Source organism: Notolepis coatsorum (genome assembly GCF_963971535.1).
Source record: "Notolepis coatsorum genome assembly, chromosome: 4".
Classification (NCBI taxonomy): Eukaryota; Metazoa; Chordata; class Actinopteri; order Aulopiformes; family Paralepididae; genus Notolepis; species Notolepis coatsorum.
The window spans coordinates 75,414,874-75,441,733 of NC_140168.1; the positions used below are offsets into that span (position 1 = coordinate 75,414,874).

The following is a 26,860-nucleotide window of genomic DNA, read 5'->3' on the forward strand; positions in this document are numbered from 1 at the left end:
AAGAAATACGATGAGGATGTACATCACGCAGGAGCAGAAACAGTCCTCACGGAGATTGAGGGAGTATTGAACTCTAGGCCCCTCGGCTATGTCTCCAGTGATGTGGCGGATATCGACCCAGTTACCCCCAACACACTCCTGATGGGGCGGCTAGATCCTGCATTACCACAGACAATGTACCGGCCTGAAGAAGCGAACGGCCGACGAATGTGGAGGTACAGCCAAGTATTAGCCGACAAGTTTTGGAACAGTTTCCTACTGCACTACCTACCGTCTCTACAGACCCGCCAGAAGTGGGTAAAGGAGAGAGACAATTTGACAGAAGGAACAGTCGTCATGATTATTGATCAATCACTGCCCAGAGCTATGTGGCCGGCCGGCCGCGTAAGCAAAGTGATCACCGGTGCCAACGGCAAGGTCCGAGCAGCTGAAGTGCTCGTCCAGGGTCGCACTTACACCCGTCCCGTGGCAAGGCTCATAGAACTGCCTCGACTCCCAGACACAATCGATGATGACCATGACCCTACAACCCTATGACTTTGTGAAGTTGACTGACCCCTACAGCAAACCCTTATGTGTAAATAGACAACGCGATTAATCTGTCTCCGTTTAACTGATTAGGTCTGGGACCTATTCAGGGGGTGGCTGTTGTGAAGGGCCAGATTAAACCGAATATATATATTTATTTATATATATATATTTAATTGTATTTGTATATTCTCTAATATTCCCTGATATCCCTTGTATATTCCTTGTACAATATGCATTGAATATCCATTCTAGCCTACTGAACATCCCATAATAGTCTCCATTCTACTATTGGTCGAGACCTTGGTGCCAGGCTGCCATACCCCTCAGACCCAGTTCAAACGTACCGCTCGACATGTACGAACAAGTCCTAGTTCCGCGTAGGAATTTGGCTACCGCACCACTAATGGGACTATTTGTTCATAGTGCGTATATATACTGCGCTACTAAAGTAGGATTTTCTTTTCAGTCCAGTTTCTTACCCTCCAATAGAGTCACAGACGTAAAGCCTCCCCGCGATGCCACGTGTGGGAGTAAGGCCAAGTTCGGCCTACCATCGGTATTGAGACATCGTGTATATTAATATTTGAATAGTCATATTTGGCACTATATCGTCGAGTTGGACGTAGTCTATTAAGCTAATAATAGTCTGTTAATATATAGTGCTTCGTGCGGTGAGAATACTACCGTAGTCAGTACCCCATCGTTTCGGGCAGAGAACTGGCTGCTTACCCAGGGTGGTTGACCCTATGTGAAGCTGCACCCGAGGAGCCCCAGAGCCGACGAGCGAGTGGACCTGTATACCGGATTATTCTACCGACGACAGCCCGCCTTCCCAGGCACGGATTATGCTTTGGATACTTTGATTATTCTATGGATAAAGACCCCCGACACTACCATGTGTTGGAACCCCCCCCCCCTGGAGAGGACGCAAGGTGAGGAGACGCTCTGCAAGACGAGGTCTCTCCACATCTCTCCCCCGTGGACCGGAGAGAGCCGGCCCACAAAGAGTCCACCTGCTTTCATCTGTGGTCCAAGGATCGCCGGCGCATTGAACGGCACTACAGTGGGTTCACCTGGGATACCCTTGGCCGGACGAGGCAGCTGGATTCTACCCCCCCCCCCTCCTACTCCTGTCGGCTTACAAGCGACCGGATTAACCCCCTCTAGTGTATCCAGCCTATAATCATTAAAGTATCATTGCTGTTATTCCTTAACTATTCCAGGTCGTATATTTACCACCTGCGCCTTCAGAGATTGGACATTATCTATTGATATACCGACGAATACTCCTTGCCATAAAAGTGCATACTATTTCAATTCATAAATGTAATTAAGTGATTAAGTGCTTATTCTACACACCATCGCTGTGTAGGAAATAAAGACCTGTTTCTAATTCGTACATTTGTGTTGGATCCGTTTCATCTACGTGAGAGTGTTCATGATAATATATTTATGCCGTGTACTGGGTGGCCGAATATTAAGTACAAAGGTAGTGGTAGTAAGTATCATATCTAGTAATACAGTCAGGGAATTGTACCCCTCAGTTACAGCAGTGATCGTCCATCTTAGTTAGTTAGGCTTTGGAGTATATAGCGCGGCGTATATTGATGCAGGTAGGTATTATCTGATGCAGCTAGGTATTATCATGCTAATATGGCGTGTTCTGCGATACCCATTTCAGCGTGTGTGCGAGGGCTCTCGCATTATTATTATTATCTACCGGGGGCAAAACCTGCGTGTGTGCATGGGCTCTCGCATTATTATTATTAAAACCTGCGTGTGTGCGAGCGTGTGGGCGTGGCGGGGCAAAAACAAAAACCTGCGTGGGGGGGGCGTGAGGGCATTATCGCAGGTCATGCGCATGCGCGCGCTCGCACGGGCGTAGGGGCGAAAACGAGCGTAGATCGCTGGCCAATCAGAGCAACGCGGAAGGGAAGGTTTGTTGCAGAAAGGATACACGCGTGCAGGCGCCCTGACCGACCTGTAGGAGTCGCTGTTTACAATGACCAGACTTCCCTCCCGCTAACACTGCCAATTGTGTCAGTATGACGACCGGCCAAGCCGGAGGCACCGCTGACAGCTGGATTCGATACCAGTGTATCTGTCGTGGTAGACAGACGCTTAGTCCGCCTCATAATTGTAATATTTTTATATTATTATCACTGTTATTATTATTACTGTGTGCAGATCATTTGACTAAATGATTATCCTGTTTGTTCATTATGAGCCACCATACCAGTGTGTGTGTGTGTGTGTGTGTGTGTGTGTGTGTGTGTAAATACATAAAAGTAAACATGTTTACTCAAGTACTGTACTTACCGGTAGGTCAAATTTCAAACTACTTGTACTTTACGTGAGTATTTTCATTTAGGGTACAATATACTCCACTACATTTCAAAGGAAATATTGTACTTTTTACTCTACTATTATTACACACTACATTTATCTGAACTAGTTACTTTGAAGATGGGAAATATATGAAGATTATATACTTTCACATTTGAAGCCTGTCAACTTCAAGAGGACGTAATCAGAGCAGCATAACTGGACCACACACACTACTTTAACATAACCATTAACCAGAGCAGCATAACTGGACCACATACCACTTTAACATAACGTTTAGAGGTCAATGGATCAAGGGTTGAATGCTCCCAAGCACTGGGATACACAAACGTCATATAGAATGCATACTTTTACTTTAGATACTTAAGTACATTCAATAGCAAATACTTCTCTACTTTTACCAGAGTACTCATTTATCTGAGTATTTCTACTTTTACTTAAGTAAAGGAACTGTGTACTTCTTCCACCACTGCCTGTAACTAGGCGGGATGTACCGAAATAAAAATGCAGACACTGTTTGAACCATGGTCTAAGCGGCTGAGTAGGAGGAGCTTGACAACACTGTTTGAACCACGGTCTGAGTGGCTGAGTAGGAGGAGCTTAACACTGTTTGAACCATGGTCTGAGCAGCTGAGTAGGAGGAGCTTAACACTGTTTGAACCACGGTCTAAGCGGCTGAGTAGGAGGAGCTTGAGGGCAACGTTTGCTTCAGGCTCTTTCATAGGAAACGAATGGGATGCGGTTGGGATTTGAACACATCATAAATAGCCGCAGGAGAGCAAGGAAACAGCCATAGAGATAATATAATTATTTGGAAAAAGCGTCACATTTATGTCTATGCTTTTGCTACAATAAAATAAAATAAAAACACACATTCAGTCAAGATGTTTAGCCTGTTCACTGCCGAATGTGTTATTAATTGCTATTTTCAGGCTAACGGAATTTCGGTGCCTCCCTATCTGTAACGTTAAGAGATAAGTTGATTTTACAAAAGGTGTTCTCCTGTAGAGTTACTTACTGTATCCCCCCTGAAAACAGACCAGTTCTCCTGTAGAGTTACTTACTGTATCCCCCTGAAAACAGACCAGTTCTCCTGTAGAGTTACTTACTGTATGTATCCCCCTGAAAACAGACCAGTTCTCCTGTAGAGTTACTTACTGTATCCCCCCTGAAAACAGACCAGTTCTCCTGTAGAGTTACTTACTGTATCCCCCCTGAAAACAGACCAGTCTTCATTGGGTATCGGCTCCACAAACACCTTATTCCTCCTCTTACTAGGGTGGTTCTGCTTCTTGGAAGCAATGGTCCACGGCCTATTTGTGCCATAGCGGTAGTCTTTAGGAAAACCAGCCTTGGCTGCCATCGACAGGAACGCTGTTAGACGCATTTCTCTGTAAGGAAAGATATAGAAAATCAAGCACTCGACACAAGAGAAGTGCACAATTTCGAACAAGACAATAAACACTCCAGTAGGTTACTGTGCAGAGGCTCGTTCCGACCGCCTCCAGCCAAGTCTAGCAGCCCGGCTGCATTCATTTCAATTTCCTTACGGCCACAAGTCACTAGGTTTGGGTACCAAACTCTGTGCTTTTAAGGGTAGAGACAGAATGATATCGATACTACCGAGTACCAATTCACGCTAGATCAATTGATACCAAATTTCGGTACCTTTACACGTTTAGTATATGAGTGTAATATAAGAGGGAGCCTTTTCCACAAATACATATATTACTGTCCCATCTCTTGGGTCTTTGGAAAGACCAGATGAGTCAGAGGTCATATGTATGCAATTTAGTTTATTTGGTATGTTACAACAATAAATAACAAAATGTTCTAAATAAATAACCATGTTGAAATTGAGAAGTTTGGACTTGTTTTTTACAACAAGAATTAGGGGTGTAAGCTAACGATGCATAGATTAATCAATATGCATCGATTCTAATGTGACGATTCAACTGCATCGATTTAAAAAAATAAAATAAAAAATTGTTTGTGTGTATTGTTTTTATTGACCTAAATCAGTTCCCCCTGCCACATTTGTGTATTCAACATTTTTTGGGGAATTAACCGATAGAAAATGTATCGAAAATTTATCGAATCGAGGTCAAATGAAGAGATTTCATGATGCATTGAATCGTTGCCTGAATAATCGTAATCGAAATTAATCGTTGTGAGGTCCCATCGTAGGTCCCATCGTTACACCCCTAACTAAAATATATTTTTTTGTTATTACAGAGAGTTAAGTACCGAAAAAAGGTATCGAATTCCACAAACTGGTACTGGTAGCGGTACCGGTTCAAATGTGAACGGTACCCAACCCCACCGGTCACGCTGATTCCAACCACCACAACACGTCCGGTATTCTGAGCTCATGGAGGAGCACAGGGGATTGTCCAGACACACTGCCTGGGCAATCTGTGCATGCGCCGGTTGGGGAGTAGGTGTGAAAAAGTGACTATAACTCGGCCGAGAAAGTGCCGATCGCCTTGGGGTTGTTCAGGAGACTCAGGCATATAAAAAAGGTCTATTGGATCGTGTCTCCAGCCCCACATCCGTAGCTACAACCACTTACGTCAAGGCTCTCATCAACATTCATTATTTTTCTCCCCCCGCGCTCCTCCATGAGTTTAAGTTTATTTGGATCCCCATTAGCCGTTACAAATGGCAACAGCTACTCTTCCTGGGGTCCACACAAAACAATAAATACAAACAAACAACATAATTAAAAATAAAACCAACAATAAACATACGAAACAATATACATAACCTAATCAAACATAATTCCCCCCCCCCCACACCCATCCAATCCAACCCACCTCATTACATGAGCATTATACCAAAATATTACAAAATGACTAGTAAAATAATAAAATGTTATATATCAAGCATTGTGCCTGTACCCAAAAGTAACCTCTCTACTTGCTTTTTAAAGCTTTCTTTGCTTGTTGCTTGAGTAATTAATTATATATGGCAACCTATTCCACTGTGAGATGGCTCTATACATAGCAGTTATTTTCATTGCATTTGATCTCAGTAGAGGAATTGAAACATGACCCCTGGTAACTTGTCTTGTCCTGTGCTCATGTCTGTCTTGTGAAAAAGTTATTCATGAGTACAGGTAGCTTGGTTGTTTAGACACAGTTATATTCCTAAATAGTGTTAGTAGGCTGCGGGTCGATCTGTCCTCTCCTTTCAACCATGCAAGATCGCTATGCATTTGGTCTACACCTGTTCTCGTAGAACACCCGAGTGCAAGATGAGCTGCTCTATTCAATTTCTGCACAATCTGAAGGTTGTTGAGATCTTTTTTTGCTGCACTTGACCAGATTGCTGGGCAGTAGTCAAGGTGTGATAACACCAAGGTTTGAATAACCTGTAAGAGGGTAAGTGGTGTTAATAAAGAGGAGTATCTTCTTATTGTAGACACGTGAATGTGTCTGACTGTGTTCATTATAACTGTTTCAATGACCCGTTTACTTGTGGGCCCGGCGGGGCATCGTGGAGGACTAACACTAGCTGGTTGGCGTCGGTCTGGTAGTCGGTAGAGAAATGCGAAGAGGACCGGTATCCACAAGGAGCCACATGTGCGGGGTCTCTTCGGCGCTATCCACGGAAGCGAGTGGACGTGTTGGCCACGAGCATTCTACTTTTTGAAACACGTGAAATACCTATTGTGCACCGGAGCAGAAGAAGTAACGCCACGTGCCGTAAGCTTATCAATATCAAGTATAGGGATTAGGTTACGTCAAGACTAGGGATGCACCGATATGAAAATTGGCCACCGATACCGATACCGATTGTTCAACTAACACTATCGGCCGATACCGATACCGATACTTGTATATAAGTATTTGTAATTTTTTTTTTTTATGAAACTACTGTATATTTGTATGTTTGTATTTGTAGGCCTCTTTACTTACTTAAAAAAAGGAAACATCAAGAAATATGTTTATGGTATTAATTCCACCATGCCATGTAGCACTATTTCTCTCCCAGTATCGTCTGGCGGCCTGCAGATGGATACTATTCTCTCAACCAGAGCTCTCAGCCAATGCAATAGAACCATTTTGATTGACAGTCGATTCGGCCAATTACGCCACACCGCTAGCACCCACCTCCTGCTGTTCTTACCACCAATCGGCAAGCGTTTATTCATTTTCCACTTTCGGGCATGCCGCCATTGATCTGCTTGCGACTCGAGAGCACAACAAACTTAACGTAGCTAATACCTTAGCTGCCCGGCCCGCCGACCAGCGCTCCACAGCATGACCAAATGAGACATAATGATTTTACTGCAACAAATGTTATAATAAAACAAAGCCTTTCTATACATTTGTCTGGTTGAAAACTTTATTAACAGATTGCAGAATGGGTAGTTGGGTACGGAATGAGCAACGGAATGGAACTGAGCTATGAACGGAATAATGCCTTGCTTACTTGCTGTGTTCGGGTAAATAATAAGCTGATGTTATATTGAACGTGTAACACTAACTATATAACGTTATTAACTAACTAGCTACCGTACTGGGAGCTCACGTTGATGCCTGGAAGGTGCTAACTAACTAGCTACCGTTCCGGGAGCTCACGTTGATGCCTGGATGGTGCTAACTAACTAGCTACCGTACCGGGGGCTCACGTTGATGCCTGGATGGTGCTAACTAACTAGCTACCGTACCGGGAGCTCACGTTGATGCCTGGATGGTGCTAACTAACTAGCTACCGTACCGGGGGCTCACGTTGATGCCTGGATGGTGCTAACTAACTAGCTACCGTTCCGGGAGCTCACGTTGATGCCTGGATGGTGCTAACTAACTAGCTACCGTACCGGGAGCTCACGTTGATGCCTGGATGGTGCTAACTAACTAGCTACCGTACAGGGCCCGGGGCTCACGTTGATGCCTGGATGGTGCTAACTAACTAGCTACCGTTCCGGGAGCTCACGTTGATGCCTGGATGGTGCTAACTAACTAGCTACCGTACCGGGGGCTCACGTTGATGCCTGGATGGTGCTAACTAACTAGCTACCGTACCGGGAGCTCACGTTGATGCCTGGATGGTGCTAGCTAACTAGCTACCATCCCGGGAGCTCACGTTGATACCTACTAACTGGCTACCGTTCTGTGATTTGTTTACTTCGAGGTTGAAGAAAGTGCACTTTTAGGTTGAAAGAACGGGGGCCGGGGGCGGCGTTGTGCAGGTCGCGACGCGTTTTGCCGTTTGATGCGACACAAATTGATGGATATTTATCGGCTACTGCCATCGGCACATTCGAGCTTATCGGCCGATAGGCCGATTGCAGTCAACAAGGCACTTATCGGCCGATACCGATACCCGACCGATACATCGGTGCACCCCTAGTCAAGACGAAGAAGACGTTCGGCAGATGGACTGTGAAGATGAACGTTAAAGTGTTGCGTATTAGCATGTACAGTTGTACAGAGAATGCAGCTGTGACTGCGTCCCCGACCGCCAAGAACCTTGGTGTTGTCCTCGACGACCGGTTGAACTTCTCTGCTCACATCGCAGCGACGACCAGAACCTGCCGATTCCTCCTGAGCAACGTCAGAAGGATCCGCCCCTTCCTGACAAAAGAAGCCACCCAACTCCTCGTCCAATCAACAGTCATCTCCCGCCTCGACTACTGCAACGCACTGCTCGCTGGCCTCCCGGCCACTGCCACCAAGCCTCTTCAACTCATTCAGAACGCAGCGGCCTGCCTGATCTCAAACCTACCGAAGTCGGCCCATGTCACCCCACTTCTTAGGGACCTGCACTGGCTCCCCATTGCTGCACGAATCCGCTTCAAGGCCCTCGACCTAGCATACCGTGCGGCCAGGGACCGAAACTAAAGCCCGCCGCCCGCCAGGGGCGCTCAGTTTTTACCTTTGGCGCTTGACACTTAGAGGGCTGCCCGCCGTGTGGCGTGTAGACGTGTAGTTCATAACGATACTCTTATTTTGATTGTGCGAGTACAGATTATAGCCTCTCTCGTCTTTTTTTTCTCCGCCGCGAGATCGTTAAAAAACTACAAGTCCCACATTGCACTCAAGTCAACGGTCCAATCACAGTAGAGTGACGTGACTGGTTTCATGAGAAAGAAAGCAAATGACCAATCGGAAGCTCTCATTTGGCTTGTTTACTTCCTGAAACGCCACCATTGCGATATGCGGGCAGTCTGCTCTAGTCTATATCGGACCTCCATGAGCTACCGTTACTGTTTAAACAATGACCCAGTCAACTATTCACTTTTAGTTTAATACATGACGAGGCATTGTCTAACGGTATCTAGCTGGCTAGCTACTGATAGCTGCTGATATCAACAAATGCTCCAGCAATAGTCGACTCGAGTGCATAATACCTCCGTTCCCTCGTTAGCTAGCTTAGCTAGCTCACGTTAGATCTTATCTGTCCCAGTAAACTAAATTGTCTTAACGTTATAAATCTACCGGGCTAGCAGTAGCTACAGATAGCTCCTGATATCAATGTCTTATAACATTGATTGAATGCGTATTCTAGCTGAGGGCATGTTGAATGTGATTTGACAAAAGAACCGTAACGTTATAAATAGGGTCCAGCTGCATCGCCGGAGAATCCTTGCATGCTGAATGTAGGGTCTAGCTGAATATAGGGTCTAGCTGCAGGGCCGGAGAATCCTTGCTGGAGCTGGAGGCTACTAGGGGTGGGAATCACCAGTTTCATCATGATATGATACGATATCGATTCTTTGGACAACGATACGATATTTGCCGATATCACAGTCTCTCACGATACAATACGATTAGATTAGATTCAGGTGCCTGCAATCGATATGAGATGATATCATATGCCCATTTAACACAATCAGTAACATTTAGATCAACTAAAAAAAGGTAACGAAAATATCATTTGACATTTGTATTTTTGAGCTCTTCCAGACATTTAAAGGAAAATCAATCTATTGTTTTTAATACAAATAGACCTCCTGTTCACTGTAAAGTGCCACGTTTTGATATATTGAGCTTTAAACTTTAAGCTCCATTTTTTGGAACTCAAAACTCAACCTAAAACCCCTCCCTACCTCCCTCTCCCAAACCGTTCCTACAACAATTTGTTGATGTTGCATGATCATGTATAGGCCTACATTTATTATGTATTATATTGTTTATGTTTAAATAACATTTAAACATCAAACTCCTCTGACCTCATCTGCTCTTTCCAAAGACGCGCGCACACACACACACAGAAAGGGAGAATGCTATGCTGTAACGTCTACACACACGGAGCTACTGCTGTTGTTCTTGGGCGGATATGAGACTCGCCACAGGATTTTCAAATAAGAGTATCGATATGAATCGATCTTATTACATTGCACCGATCCGATTCGATCGTTGATAATTACATCGATGTATCGATCTGGATCGATGTATCGTCCCACCCCTAGAGGCTACTCAAGTATACACACAGACAGTGGAGCTGTTTGCAGATAGCAAGCATTTTGACTTATTGCGTGGTGGCGATGTCTCGCAGATAATACAACTACAAGTATGATTATATAATATATATTTTATTTCAATTTTTTTTTTATATAAAATATATATATATATATATTTTTTAATCAAACAAATTTTGGCAGGTAAGAAATATGCTTGGCGGGTAGACTCTTCCCATCTACCCGCCACTGGCCGGTGAGTCAAAAAGTTAATTTCTCTCCCTGCGTGCGGCAAAGGGAACCGCTCCCGCCTACCTCCGGTCAATGGTCTCTAACTACACACCCTCAAGACCCCTTACGCTCTGCATCTTCTGGCCGCCTCAGACCTACTCCTATCCAAGCTCCGGGAGGGTCATCAAAGAGAAGTCGCATATTCTCAGTCCTTGCCCCACAATGGTGGAATGAACTAGCCACCCCAGTTAGGACAGCCGAATCACATCCAATCTTTCGCCGTCGACTAAAGACGCACTTCAACCATTATCTGAATAAAAAAAAATAAAAATAAAAAAATCTAACCCTAACTAACCGTACTGTCATGCACTCACTTAATAAACTAACCTACACTGTAGCACTCAACACTTTGATGAACATTGTTGCTCAGCTGATAGAGTTGTTCCCTTAGGGCTGACCTTCGAATTTTTTTTTGGCAATCAAAGCTTCGGGGCCGAGCTTCGATTTTAATTCGAAGCTTCGAATTAAAAAAAAAATTATAATTTTTTTTTTTATAATATATATACCGGTATATATATATATTTTTTTTATATATATAATTTTTGTATCTTATGTTGTGGGACTTGTACAGCACTTTGGTAAACTTTGTTGTTTTTAAATGTGCTCTATAAATAAAGTGGATTGGATTAATGAATTAAGTAGCCCCTTTCGTGACTGTGACGCAGCCAACACAGTGTGATTTAATTCAAGGTGGATCGCTGTTGTCGTTTGAACTTCAGATTTCATGGGAACTACCAATCCCCCAAATCAAGAATGTTTAAGATGAATGAAGTAAGATTTTGATTATTTGAAATATGGCCTGTGTAGACTAAACTATGCACAGAATTATGTCAGTCTACAAGGTTCGGATTCTACATGGTCCGGCAATGTAGACCTTGTAGACTCCACTACAGACCAATTATCAGTGAATGTTCATGCATTTTTAAGAAGGGCTACTTCCACAAAAAAACAAAGAACTCACCAAAACATCTCAGTAGCACCTTATCTAATGGAGATTCATATTTATTTATGTATTGCATGCATTTCTACATTTTATTTCCCATTTGTTTATTCATCCCAGTATCTTTCTTTCTTATGTGTGGAATTCTACAAGGCATTTACATTCACATTTACATTTAGTCATTTAGCTGACGCTTTTATCCAAAGCGACTTACAAGTTCTGTACGACAGGTCATCAGGAAGGATACAACTCTATCAGCTGAGTAACAATATTCATCAAAGTGTTGCGTGTTACAGTGTAGGTTAGTTTATTAGGACAAGTGCATGACAGTAAGGTTAGTTAGGGTTAGATTTTTTTAAATTTTATTTTTAAAATTTTATTTCAGATAATGGTTGAAGAAGTGCGTCTTTAGTCGACGGCGAAAGATTGGATGGGATTCGGCTGTCCTAACTGGGGTGGGTAGTAGGGATGCACGATAATTATCAGGCCGATATCAGCAATTATGACGTCATCCCGATAAACTCGATAACGTTATTGATAGCTCCGATAACATATAATACATTTTTTGGTTAAAAGAAATCCGGTGTGGGTGGATTTGGATGAAGGGCGCTTGTTTTTATTATAGCCTCCTCCCGTTTTGCCAGTACTGTGGTAAAACTGATAGCGTGTGGTTTAGGAACAGGGAGTTTTTCACAAATCCAGCGCTCCCTTTCTTGGCTGTGACGTAGTCACGTTACATTCGGAGACAGACAGTCGATCTGCCAATTACGTCCCACGGCTTGCACCCACCTCTTCTTCATACCACCAATCAGAAGCTCTCGTTCGTTTATTTACCTCCGGATTGTCAGCCATTACTCTACTCGGAGCTAACGTTATCTCCCCGCCAGCCACATTGACAAGTACCAGCGCTTAAACATTACTGGCAAATGTCTTGTTGCACTTGTGGCAACGAGCGTTGTCAGCATCGACTTTAGTAAAATAGACCCAGACTTTTGAACATTTCGTTCTGTCCACCATTATGAGAGCAGAGAGCGGTCTGTACTCGGCAGCGCAGCACCCGTGTCTGTGTGTGTGTGTGTGTGAGTGAGTGAGTGAGTGAGTGTGTGTGTGAGGGGAAGAGAGGAGAGAGCACAGCAGGCAGAGAGCACAGAGCTCCCCGCGCAGGCAGAGACACAGGCAGGAGAGATATAGACAACTGCCAACAACAGGCCTGTACAGTGCGACATATATCTCGCACGTGCTACAGCAACAGCGGTCTGTGCGATGGATGGATTTACTTCAGTAGCACTGGTGCGATAGGGATTCGGTTCATATAGATACTCTTATTTTGAAAATCCTGTAGCGGGTCTCATTTCTGCCCACGCGCAGCTCCAGCTAGGCTCCGAAAGCTAGCAACGTTCAGGTGCATATGATAATCTTATTTTGAAAAAACTCTTGTGACAACTCGACGAGTCATATCCGCCCTATCCGTGCGCCTTCTGCAAGCAGAGCAGCGCGTTGGTCGGTTGCTGCGTTAACACAGCAGTGCGCCTACACGTCCCGAAATAAGTCCGTGGTGTTTTTTTCTTCTCGCAACGGGTCAAATGCATCTACATGCTTTGCACCGTCGCCATTCCTTTATGCGCACATCGCCCGAAATTAACGTTTATGTACCATTACAATCACTACAACGTTAGCAAGCTAACAAGCTAATCCTGATCACAGGCAGAGCCAGCAGACACAGTGTGGAAAGGGAAATGGGGGGGCACTCTCTCCCCTTCCCTGTGTGTGTGTGCGTGCGTGCGTTTGGAAAGATGATGAAGTCACTAGTCAGGACAGGAGTATATTATAGTAAACTGAGGATGGACAGATAATGTTGATATTCAAATAAACAAGTTTCGAGAGGAGTGGAAGTTTGAAGACAGACTAGACTACAATATGATGCGGGGGTGGTGAGTTGAAACAGTGTGTGTGAATGAATGAATGAGAACTTTATTTAACAGATTGCAGAATGGGTACAGTACAGTATGGCTCAATACACACAATTGTTAAGGGGATGCAGACCTGAGAAAGACGTTTGTCTTGTTTACATCAGGGTCCCCCATTGTGTGTGTGTGTGTGTGTGTCCCAACCGACCCCACTTCTATGTTTCAATAAATTATTTGCATTTAAAACTATTAACGCTGACTCATTCCTTCAGTCCACTCAAAATTATGCTAATATTCCTTATGTTGTTTATGATATTAATTGAAAATAGCATATGAGAGTATCATAGTAATAATAACACATGGCGATATACTAAATGACAGCCAAACATGGCACTGCAACTAAATAACACAAATACAATAGGCACATTTGTGACTGTTACAAATATAACAAGTTTTATACTTGTGCTACAAGATTTTGGCCTGTGCTACAAAACTATCAACCTCTGTAGCACCAGTGCTATGTGCAAAAAAAGTTAACGTACAGCCATATTCATCAAAGTGTTGCGTGTTACAGTGTAGGTTAGTTTATTAGGACAAGTGCATGACAGTAAGGTTAGTTAGGGTTAGATTTTTTTAAATTTTATTTTTAAAATTTTATTTCAGATAATGGTTGAAGAAGTGCGTCTTTAGTCGACGGCGAAAGATTGGATGGGATTCGGCTGTCCTAACTGGGGTGGGTAGTAGGGATGCACGATAATTATCAGGCCGATATCAGCAATTATGACGTCATCCCGATAAACTCGATAACGTTATTGATAGCTCCGATAACATATAATACATTTTTTGGTTAAAAGAAATCCGGTGTGGGTGGATTTGGATGAAGGGCGCTTGTTTTTATTATAGCCTCCTCCCGTTTTGCCAGTACTGTGGTAAAACTGATAGCGTGTGGTTTAGGAACAGGGAGTTTTTCACAAATCCAGCGCTCCCTTTCTTGGCTGTGACGTAGTCACGTTACATTCGGAGACAGACAGTCGATCTGCCAATTACGTCCCACGGCTTGCACCCACCTCTTCTTCATACCACCAATCAGAAGCTCTCGTTCGTTTATTTACCTCCGGATTGTCAGCCATTACTCTACTCGGAGCTAACGTTATCTCCCCGCCAGCCACATTGACAAGTACCAGCGCTTAAACATTACTGGCAAATGTCTTGTTGCACTTGTGGCAACGAGCGTTGTCAGCATCGACTTTAGTAAAATAGACCCAGACTTTTGAACATTTCGTTCTGTCCACCATTATGAGAGCAGAGAGCGGTCTGTACTCGGCAGCGCAGCACCCGTGTCTGTGTGTGTGTGTGTGTGAGTGAGTGAGTGAGTGTGTGTGTGTGGGAGGGGAAGAGAGGAGAGAGCACAGCAGGCAGAGAGCACAGAGCTCCCCGCGCAGGCAGAGACACAGGCAGGAGAGATATAGACAACTGCCAACAAGATTAGTTTGCGACGTTTAAATTCCTCAAAAAAAACTCCATAATTTCTCGAGTACCGATAGCAGTACCGATGACGTCGGAGCTTATAAATACTCAAAAAAAAATTTTTTTTGATAAAAAAAATATATATATATATATATATATACCGTTAAAAAAAATATTATAATACAATAAATATCAGTTATCGGTATCGGCTTGAGGAGCATAAAGTTATCGGTATCGGTGTCAAAAAAAATCAATATCGTGCATCCCTAGTGGGTAGTTCATTCCACCATTGTGGGGCAAGGACTGAGAATAGGCGTGTAGTAGGGCTGGGCGATATGACCAAAAACGTTATCGCGATAAAATGATAAAATTATTTTCATATAATTCGATATCGATAATTATCGTCGATATAATGTCTGTCAAGTTTAATTAACTTCTAATATGCTGCTGCGAATGTCTCAAGTCGAGTTGATGTCGTCATCAGTCCGCGCACGTTAACAGTTAGCCGACAAGCGGAGTATCTCATGACAATAAATATGACACTAAAATACTCTCTTCCGCCACAATATATTGAAACGACGTCCACTCCCACACTACTATAAACGTGGCCTCAGAATTCAAAACACACACATACTCGGCACGTAAATATATAAAACAGTGCCGTGCAAGCTAGGTATCCTAGCCAGCCTGTTGCTTCTAAGCGGTGTATTCCACGACAATGTGCTAAATATGACACTAAAATACTCTCTTCCACCACAATATATTGAAACGACGTCCACTGTATACCCCACACTACTTAAACGTGGCCTCAGAATTCAAAACACACACATACTCGGCACGTAAATATATAAAACAACGCCGTGCAAGCTAATTAGCCTAGCAAGCCTTGTTGTTGAGTGAGTCCTAGTACCTCTGGGTCTCCTTCCGGATCTCGTTCGCTCTCTGCCATCTCCTTCACTGATTGGTTGTTAGCTGTTGTGCGTATGCACGTCACGTCATCACGTAACGTTGGTTGTTGTTAGTGAGTGTGGTGAGCCGAGGCTGAACGGAGCCAAGCTTGGAAATCGATATATCGAAACTTTGCGACCACGTTTCATGTTTATTTCGAGGAAATAATTTATCGCGATAGTTATCGTTATCGTTTTATCGCCCAGCCCTAGCGTGTAGGTGGTGTATATGTGTTTGAGGATGATATCCTTCAAACAGGCAATAGTGATGATATAATTTGGGCAGTGCTGAGCTGGGTTACTTTCCTCCAGTGTATTTGTCCCCCGGCCCGACCCAATGGCCCCATGCACACACACACACACACACACACACACACCGAAGTAAAAATAAAATAAAAAATTTGAAAAAAAAAGTTGAACAATTAATTTTTTTTCTTTTTTTTTTAAACTTCGATTTTTTTTTTAATGTTCGAAGCTTGTGCCATCGAACGAAGCTTCGAAGTATTTAAGACAGCCCTATGCCCTTCCTGATGGCTTGTCGTACAGAACTTGTAAGTCGCTTTGGATAAAAGCGTCAGCTAAATGACTAAATGTAAATGTACAGTCGGGGAGTCAGGCTAGCCATTTCGGCTATTAGCTTAGCTAAAGTATAGTGCACTAGCCTTTTTAGCTTAGCACGTCGTATCGCCGGTTTCCAGCGGCAGGAGGATTCGGGCCTGAGGGATTCTACTGGACATTCACAACATTGCTACAGACTACCTGCCAGACCAGCCCCTTCTAAGTATCACAGGTGACGGTTTCTCTGGACCTTTTACGGCCAAATAACTCCAGACAATTGCTATGCGGGGCTAACCAGCACTTCGTCTATAGACTCTCATTCAAGGGTGAGTCGAGTAAAGGTACATTTCGCGCCTACAGCGCTGCGGAGTATTAACTATTTATTTTGTAGCATGCTCGGACTGAGTGAAGGGGCTGTCCCGTTTTGGGCCACTACGTTCCCGAGCCACAACAGGGTGCTCCAACGGGGGTTATTTTCTAGTAATGCCGGCTTAGCTCTAGTGACTATTCTTACCAAAGTGTGGGCCCTACTTAGGTTCTGTTGATTTCGAGTGTGTTATGTTTACCAGTGTTTTCAGACTGGGGAGTGTGTGCTGCGAGTGTTTATCTGTACAGTAGCACAGTTGTGTACTGGAATATTACCGTGCCGCCACAGGGCGAAGGTCTATCTATAATATACAGTGCTATGCGTGGTGCTATGGCCGGGACGCCTTTAAAGGGAACGTCCACTGTGCAGGTATTTTGGTGACGTGTGTTCTTTCCTTACAGAACAGAAAGAGGCTGTGTACTGTGTAGCAGTATTGTGATGAAGTGTTTATGTGATGGTTCATTGGCAAATTACAGTAAACAAGACTGATAATTGGATCCACTGTGTTGTGTGTGTGTTTCAGCGAAGTGTCAATGTATAACCTGTCTCCTAACATTAACGGGGGGGGGGGGGTACACTAATTTCAGGTCTTCAACGGTAATGAGATAAGGTACAATTTTGGGGAAGACTATTGATCACTACTTTCACCGGGTGTGAGGGGGTACGCCGCTTATTAGACAGGACGCAGTTGTTAAGGGGGGTACAGGGTACTGATGAGTATTTGTCATTATAAAATCCTGCATGACTATTGTACCTGTTCCTAGGTTAGTAAATCCTAAGGCCCTGCTTACTGCATCCCTACCCCTTATGTCTAACCACGCGGCCACTACAGTTGGGGGTTCGGTGGGACTTAGCTCCTCCGTGTCCCTGCTATCCGGTGTTCGTATAATCTATCTCACCCTCACTAAGCGGAGGTTATCCACCCCGCTACATTATCATAGATATTCCTTTCCCCATTTTACTCGTCACCTTGTCATGTGATTCTGTCACGTTAGCTGTTCATCAAGCAGGACTCCTAGAAGTTTAGCCTCAGTAACCTGTTCTATACAGTTGCCTTTGATGGATAATCGTAATTGGTTAATTGTGTCACTACTGATCACTGTTGAATATATTTTCATTTCTACACAACCCCCTTTGTATTACTATTGAAAAAGGACACATTACTACTATTTGCATATTTAGTATGATGCTATATTACAGTGCATATCAATTATTCTTATCAAAAATGTATGTTGTAAAGTTTTATTTCAACAATTTCTATCAAATTGACGGATGTATGTCCAATAATCTACACTTTTAAATGGCATGATATAGCATTACATGTCATATGACTACATTCATGTTATTGACCAAATGTGCTGTTATTCATGACGATAATAATTTATATTTGGGTTATTATTATCCATGTGAAGAAAACGACATAAACTAACACTCGTAAATTCGATTCTGGTCGTTAGTCAATATTCGGCCTAAAACGTTTTGCTGCTTTTTGTAGAACTTTGATTTGAGCGTCTCGGTGTATATATTCTCTTTGCAACTTTGATTCACTGATAGAATGGTGTCATCGTGACAACAACAACACGGCAGAAAACTAGCCAACAACGAATGAATGAAAACTTTATTTAACAGATTGCAGAATGAGTACAATACAGTACGGCTCAATACACACAAGGGGATGCAGACCAGAGAAAGACGTTTGTCTTGTTTACATCAGGGTCCCCCATTTTCAATTCATAGCTTCACGCATCCATTTCAACGCAAAAGCACAGCTGAAATGAAACGCATCGGCAACGGTATCGCTATTAACGGATTCTCTCATTCGTTATGAATGAATATTATGAATGACCGTCGGAGAGCAACGCGTTCGTGATGCAGAATCAATGTGACCGCGGCTAGCTCTAGGGTTAGCTAGACCCTAAACACATATCTCACTTTCCCAGAACAACATACACAAATCTCTAATTACATCACCATCTAAACATATAACGTTAGCTTAGCCAAGTGGAAAAAGCAAATGAAATTTCCTTTTTTCGTTATAGCAATAGCTTATCTTACCGTTTCTGGTTAATGTGGTCAATGTCACCTACTACATGTCGTCACCAAAACACCACGACAGACAAACAACATGTGTTCCTCCAGCGACAGCAGACTTCCGGTCGGACATTTGTTTCAAAATAAGAGCACGAAGTCTAAAAAAAAATATTATAATAATAAAGTCTACTTTATTTTGGGCATTAAAACAACAAACTAAGCATTTAAACGAATCTATACAATAATAATTATATTTATATAATTATATTTATAGAAGAATTATAATTATAGGCCTATAGATTGGACACTGTGCATGCTACTCTGCTTTAAAAACTATGGACAGCATGGAAACTAACAGTCCACTGTTGTCTGCAGCTGTGTCCGAGCCGTCGTTGCCGACCCAGAAAGTCTTCCACCCAGTGCCATTTTCAGACTCAAAGTGGACACTGTACAAATCGTGTCTGCTGGTCTCGGCAGATAATCCACAGACCTCGTTGTGAACAGTTTGGGAACTATTTCCTGCCGTGGCACGCCTGCCGTGGTGTATATGGTTTGATATGCAGAGAGAAACAAAGTAGGGTCCATACAGTGTGCACTTTGAGTCGGACAACGTCTTGTCTGCAGGTGTGTGTCTCCTAATTCATAACTTAGCTGTAACTCCTGTTAAAGTTAGAGGTTATATATGATTGCTAGTAACTGTCTAACTATGCATAACTGTTTCCACTAGAGGGCGCTATAGGCGGAGCCGCTAATGCTACCGCCAGGTAGAGGGTATTTAAGGAGATGTCTCCTCCCCCTCTATTTCTTCCCACCTACCTCTCACGGAGAGGAGAACTCATGTGCTGCTGTGTGCCAATGTAAATAATAAACCACGCTGATTAAAGGCTGAAGGGAGAAACCATGTCTCATGAACATATTATTGTCGCCCCATAGCCAGACTCTGTCAACAGGTTATGGGCCCAGATCACGCAGGGGCGAAATAATAAGGGTAGCAAGCTTAGCTGAAGTATAGGCTAGTTTAGCGCCGGGAGCACCGCGTGGCTAGACGCTAGGCCAACAAGAGCTAAAGCTACGCCCACCATCAAAAGAGCAACATGGAATCCAACATGACGATCCTGCGCGTCAAGAGGAAGCGGGGCACCGCACCCAACCGACGCGCTGCTGCTGGCGTGCAAGCGGACCCGCCCAGAGAGCAGCGCGCAGAACCCCGGGGAGGCGGCACCGGGGGAGACGGAGCCTGCTGAGCCCAACGGAGGCGAGGGGGAGAACCCTGTCTTCAAACTCGTGACGACCAAGGGAAGGAGCAAATGGCCCTCATTCAATGGAAAGGCAGAGGACTATGAGCTCTGGGAAGAGCGCATGTTATGCATGGTGTGGGACTGAAGACGACGATCTTGACGGCCCCCACGGGAGACCTGACGGCGGAAGCACAAGCCCTGGACGACAAGCATAATGCAGATGCATACTGTGAGTTAGCACCACTGCTCGACGACACAAGCTTGGGGCTGATATTCCGCGACACTAAAGACAAAGGCCGAGAAAGCCTGGAAGTGTTGAGAGAACATTATATCGGGCAAGGAAGACCCCGAGTCATGGCCCTCTACATAACACTAACAGCACTGAAGAAGGGGCACACCGAGACTGTGACCAAATACGTCATCAGAGCTGAGCAGATCATTACGGCATTGAAGAGTGCAGGAGAAGCACCAAGCGATGGGCTAATGATGGCGATGGTGATGAGGGGACTACCGGAGCTGTACAAACCGTTCACACTCCTGGTAACACACGGTTCAGCGGACATGACGCTGGGAAAGTTCAAGGCCAAGTTACGAAATTTCGAGGCCTCAGAAGATATCCAGATCAGTCCATGAGATTATGGGTCATTGTAATTACGAGGATTTACTGAAACTGCAAGCAGTGACAGAAGGCATGCACATTGAAGGTGAAAAGCGTAGACCTGACAAAGAATGTGTAGTGTGCATAAAGGGGAAGTTTACTCAATCGAGAAACAGAAATCCCACAGAAAAAGTCAAGTCAAGTCAAGTCAAGAGTCAGGTCAAGAGGTACCACTTGCGCTAGTTAACACAGATCTAGCGGGTCCAGTAAGCAACGAGTCCATAGGAGGCTTTAGATATGTACAGTCTTTTACAGATGTGTGTACAGGGGCAGTGTTTGTTTACTTTCTCAAAGCAAAGAGTGACACACTCCAGGCTACGGAGAAATTCCTGCCAGACGTAGCCCCTTATGGTAACATAAGATGCTTAAGGTCCGACAATGGAACCGAGTTCACAAATAGAGAGTTCCAATCACTGTTGAGAAGGAACAAGATAAGACACGAGACGTCATGTCCATATTCCCCACACCAGAACGGAGTGGCAGAGAGGGAATGGCGCACTCTTTTCGAAATGGCTAGGTGTAAGCTAGTAGACAGTAACTTACCTAAGAGTCTATGGCATTATGCGGTGCAAGAAGCCGCTTACACCAGAAACAGGTGCTTTAATAAGCACACAGGCACCACCCCGTATACAGCACTGACAGGAAAGAAGTGTAATCTAGCTAGGATGCACCAATTTGGATCAGTGTGTTATGCTTACCTGCAGGACAGAGGAAAGCTCGAGTCCAGATGTGAAAAAGGACTCTTTGTAGGGCACGACAAAGGAAGCCCCACTTTCCTAGTTTATTATCCCGGTAAAGGGAGAGTGCAGAAACACAGGCTAGTCAAATTTGTCACAAAGACAACATGTGAGAACGAGACACAGACAGAGGAGCCAGAGCTGGACTCCAGAGTAAGGTGTGAAGAAACAGAGACACCTCAGCCTAGTGTACTTAGCACGGTCGTGCAGACAGACAGTCAGCAACCCCCAGAGGACGATGACGAGGAGCACCCGAGGGTGACGTCACATGCCCCAAGCAGTGGGAGGTATCCCTCAAGGGAACACAAACCCCCAAAGTATCTGACAGACTATGCCCGGAGAGAAAGTGACGAGGATGACAGTACACTTACCAGCATCGATTACTGCTACAGGGTAGTCAGTGGAGTACCTCAGACCTTTAAAGAGGCCATAGTGTCCCCTGAATCAAGTAAATGGGAGCGAGCAATGGATGAGGAGATGAGGTCCCTAGAGGACAACCAGACCTTTACTCTAACCAAGTTACCAGAGGGCAGACAGACAGTGGGAGGGAAATGGGTGTACTCAATCAAGGAAGGTATTGAAGGACACGACAAGTACAAAGCGAGGTTCGTAGCTAAATTGTTTAAATACTGAAGGAGGGTACTCCATGTTTAAATACGGAAGGAGGGTGGCTACATGCTTAAATGCAGGAGGAGGATACTCCAGGTTTAAATACAGAAGGAGTAGATTCCAGGTTTAAATACCGGAGTGGATTCCATGTTTAGATACAGAAATGGATTATATGTTTAAATACAGAGGTGGATGATTTAATTATGTGGAAAAGATCCTGAAACATTTTGACATGCAAGAATGTAGATCAAGGGAAACACCATGTGATCAAAAACTAGACTACCAGGAGGATGCTCAGAAACTGACAGATGTAAAAATGTACAGAGAAGCTGTGGGTAGCCTCATTTATTTGACGACATGTACTCGCCCTGACCTATGTTTTGTAGTGAGTAAATTGTCACAGCATTTTGCTGACCCCACAGAGGAGCACTGGATTACAGCAAAACATGTTTTTTCGTTATCTCAAAGGTACAGCAGATAAACAGCTGTGTTTCAGAAAGAGCAGCGAGGGCTTAGGGCTTAAAGCCTACAGTGATGCAGACTGGGCAGCTGACACCACAGATAGAAGAAGTACCACAGGATATTGTGTGGGTTTGAACACAAACAGCTCACTGGTTTCATGGAAAACAAAGAAGCAGCCCACAGTGGCACTATCAACTTGTGAAGCCGAATACATGGCTCTAGCTATGACAATACAGGAATGTATTTATCTAGAACAACTGCTTGAAGGAATGGATACCTATGTATATAAGAAGACTGTTGTTTATGAGGACAACCAGGGAACCATTGCGATTGCTAGAAACCCTGTGTGCCGACAGAGATGTAAACATGTCGATATAAAATATCATTTCAGAGAGAGGAGTCAGAGGCAGCTTCTGTCAGACCTTATAAGGGCATATAGCCACGCCCCATTTAGTTGATTGATTGTAGCCACGCCCCTTTGATATGATTTATGCCCCCCTAAGTCCCGGCCCCTTTTCTGATTGGTCGAGGATTCAAGGAGACGGGACATCCGGTTTCGAGGGGAGGGACATCCGGTTTTAGGAGGGGAGGGACATCTGGTTACTTTATTTTTCAAAATAAAAGTTCTCCAAAATAAAAGATTCAAAAATACGTTTTTTTTATTGTCAGAAATAAAAGATTCAAACGTTTTTTTTTTCAGATTGTATTTGTGTATTCCAAGGTTTTCAGATTAAACATTTCACAATATGTATTTGTGTATTTTAAGAATATAGTTTCACAATAAGTATTCCAAGGTCTTAAGAATATATAATTTACCCAAAATGAAAGCCCTGTCACGTATAAACTATAAATACATTACTGTTACTGTAAAAATTTGTAGTTCGCTACATACTTTTAAGAAATTACTCAAATATAAGGTGATACATAAATATAAAACCTCATTATTATCCTAGTTATATTTTATCTATAACATAAAAAAGAAAAAGTATAAAAAAAAACTAAAAAAACATAAATAAATTTGTATTTTTTTGTGTGTAAATAGCGTAATGTAAAAAGGGTAGGCAATTACAAGCCTCGGCTTCAGCCTACACCTTTTCGGTAATTTTATTGTTTTAAAGACAGAAATAAAATCAATCAGAAATAAAATCAATCATTCATTCATTCATGCATTCAAATACATTACTGTTACAATCTTGAGATAAAAAAAAGAACTGATTTGACTGTTTTGCTGACGTGAATAAGGCACTCTGGTTGTAGTCACCGCCCACAATCAATTCGCTCAACAACAGAGCAAGTGGAAATACTGACACTTCCTCAAACGGGTTGACGTGGCGTGGGTGCCGACACAGAGAGCAGAGAACGAGCGAGAGGGAGACAGAGAGGGAGAGAGAGAGAGGGGGACACGGAGCACCCCACATACACTCCCGACCGCGTGCGCAGGGAAACACACACGCAGTCGGGAGCACTCGCATATCACTGTCAACCTGCTGCAAAATATCATTGCGCGCACCCATATTCCGATCCATGCAATAATATTCACAGGGATATATATTGTAATTTTACACAAGTTACCAATGCATTGTCCCGTGGGATTATGCCCCCCCCCGCGGCTAATTAATTAGTATCCCCCTCAATCTCTCTATGTCTCTCTCTCTCTCTGTCTGCCAGTGCAGACTGTGGGTGACTGTCACTCAAAGCGCTTTGCGAGTATGGGCGGAGCCCAGCCCAATACAGCTTGAAATCTTGAAGTGGAAAAATGCTGCTTTAGAGTACTTGATTAGAAATACAAAACAATGCATTAAAAAAAAAAAAAAAAAAAAGCTTGCAGATGTGTTCCATAGACTCACAGGAATTGTGTAACATTGCCCAAATAGTGAAAGGAATAGCTAAACATGGGACCTTTAACACTTGAACTGCCACACACGAGATATCTCGGGTTTCCAATAGTTATGTTGAAAGCCACTCACGAGATTTCTCGGATTTTTTTTTTATTATTTTTTTTAACGATCTGAAATCATATTGCATCACGCGAGCCTACCCGAGTATACCCGAGCACCGCCGGCGATCATATGTGGAAAAAAGCGCCCCCTATCGTCTCCCAGATGACATAAGGGATTTTGGAATGGACTCAATGAAAATTGATGGGGGAAAAAATCCGGTACTCCACATTTTCCAGTCCACTGATCCAGCCGGGGTTACCACAGTTCATTCTGGAGCCTCTCAGCCCCGCGGAATCATGTACTGCACTGTATACACGTTGGATCCATACACTTATCGATTTTTTCTAATGGTGATCAGGAATTGGAATATACCAGTTGGATACCATCTGATGTCAGGTAAGGAATCTATGTTATCAGTGTTAGGATAATCAGACTAATTTTGATGAAGATATAGGCTGTTTTGTGAAATGGGCTCTTTCGGTTTCACTGGAAAAGTCCAAGAGGAAATGAACACGCCGATTATCCGTGCGCGGCGCGAATGTGCTTGCGTGCACGTATAATATTGATCATCTAGCGTTTATTTGAAAACGATTCATAAATAGGCCGACGAATATCGACGTTCTGGAATATTCCAGTAAAAGACGATTATCACAGAATGGTCTAGAATGAACTGTTTTTTATTTCAAAACGGGTGCTTTTCAAAATGCTCTAAAACGGAAATCAAGCGATAAAAAACCAATCTGCCTTGACAGCACTGACTGGAAAATAGTCTTTGATAAGCGACGGGCAGATTAGACACATAGCCATAATTTAAAACATAGATTAGGCGATATTAACGTTAACATTGAAGTGGACCGTGGCATCAAGGGGGTAAAAAGGAAAACCCGGCGTGGCACTCAAAGTGTTAACAACACATCACGCATATCGCTGTGGCGTACATTGAGTTAATGATCCATTAACCAATACCTTTTTGGGGGGAAAGCAATCATTTTATTCCGCACCTTTCTAAAAGCTCTGTGGATGTATTATATTTTTTAATTATTACTCTACATAAAAATGTTATCTATAGCACCTTTAAACATGGTAAATACTTCACCTAGAAACATAATACTGTTCCGACAGCCCAATATGGATGTAATTAAGAGTAGCTGAAAAGAATACTTTCTTTCAACCTTGAGGTGAATGGAGCCTGTCTGGAAGTGGAGGGGCCTTCTCTGGAGGGCTTAGACAAGCCTTCTCTTGAAGAGGCCAAATCTTCTCTGGAGGATGATGGGCCATTTCTGAACTCTGAAAAAGGTTTTCTAGAAGAGGACAAGTCTTTGCCAGACACTGTGGAGTCATCAGAGCTGTCCTCAGTTTGCATTTCAGACGAGGTTGTGGTTGGAAGTCTCCTCTCTTGGCACTTGCGAACATTCTTTGCTAAATCGTCTTCATCACTCTCTGACGTGTCCTCACCTTCTTCATCCTTACAATCGGACTTGGAGGGAGCTCTTCTGAAACTCTTCTGAAGCTTTTTGGAAAACCTTTTGGACACCGTTAAATAGTTATATTTTGGTGAAGATGTTGAGTAATCAGAACTGTGTTCAGTTTCAGAGGTACTTAGCTCCCCATCACATTCAGACTCAGACTCAGTTTCACATGAAGGTGTCATCTGTGGCCTCGGGTTCTGATTCCTGGTCTGAATATCGTTGTCCTCCTCTGGGGCAGACAAAATGGTACAGTGCGCATAATTGACGTTCTTCGCCTTTAGGAATCCGCCGAAAGAGTCGAACACCTATGTCAGAGGAGGGAGACGCTGCTAGTTTTGAGGTGGAGTCTTGCCTCACAAAGAGGAAGAATGACTACATCGTCTTCTTGGTTTTCTCCATTTCCAGAACAGGGTCTCCATCTGTGTGAGGGTCCTCCGTCTCATCTCTATATTGAAAGTCTTTGTCTACCGTCACAGATGTACCGGTACCAGGGTTTCCGTTAGAAAAAATTGTTGCCGGCCTCAGTGTCCGGTAGATTTCAATCTACCGGTCAAATGAGAGAAATTCCGGTCAGAGTTTATTGAGCTTAAAAACAATTGATAGGCAAAAGAATGACAACAAAACAAAAGAATGACATCATCAAGGCATGTAGATTTATAATATTTTTACTTAAAACTAGGCTACTTTTGCGTATAGTCATTATATTCCAAATAAAATAAGTCCCGAGACTCCGTGCTGCTGCCGACTTTAAATCAAATAGGTGTCTGTGGGCAGTCGCCCGACATTAATAAACAGCAGTCTGTTATAATCACATTTTATGAGCTAACGAATTCCGTTATATTGGACATTTGTATTAATTATATCAAGCGAAGAACTGAGAAATTTGGCAGAGAGAGACGGCAACATTATCGTGGGTTTGCGTGGCGACTCTCTCTCTCCACCTCCCAATGACTT

The 26,860-nt window shown here is 43.5% G+C and overlaps 1 protein-coding gene across 1 annotated transcript in view; it reads right to left on the reverse strand.

Moving 5' to 3' along the window:
* mrpl24 (mitochondrial ribosomal protein L24) overlaps positions 1-18,874 on the reverse strand; it is a 48,591-nt gene extending 29,717 nt beyond the window's left edge. The window contains exons 1-2 of the mRNA XM_084313149.1: positions 18,818-18,874; positions 4,082-4,268 (exon numbers count right to left, since the gene is read on the reverse strand). Of these exons, the coding sequence (XP_084169275.1) occupies positions 4,082-4,264 (183 nt within the window). The 5' untranslated portion in view covers positions 4,265-4,268; positions 18,818-18,874. The remainder of the gene's footprint in view (positions 1-4,081; positions 4,269-18,817) is intronic.
* Between the last annotated feature and the right edge of the window lie 7,986 nt (positions 18,875-26,860).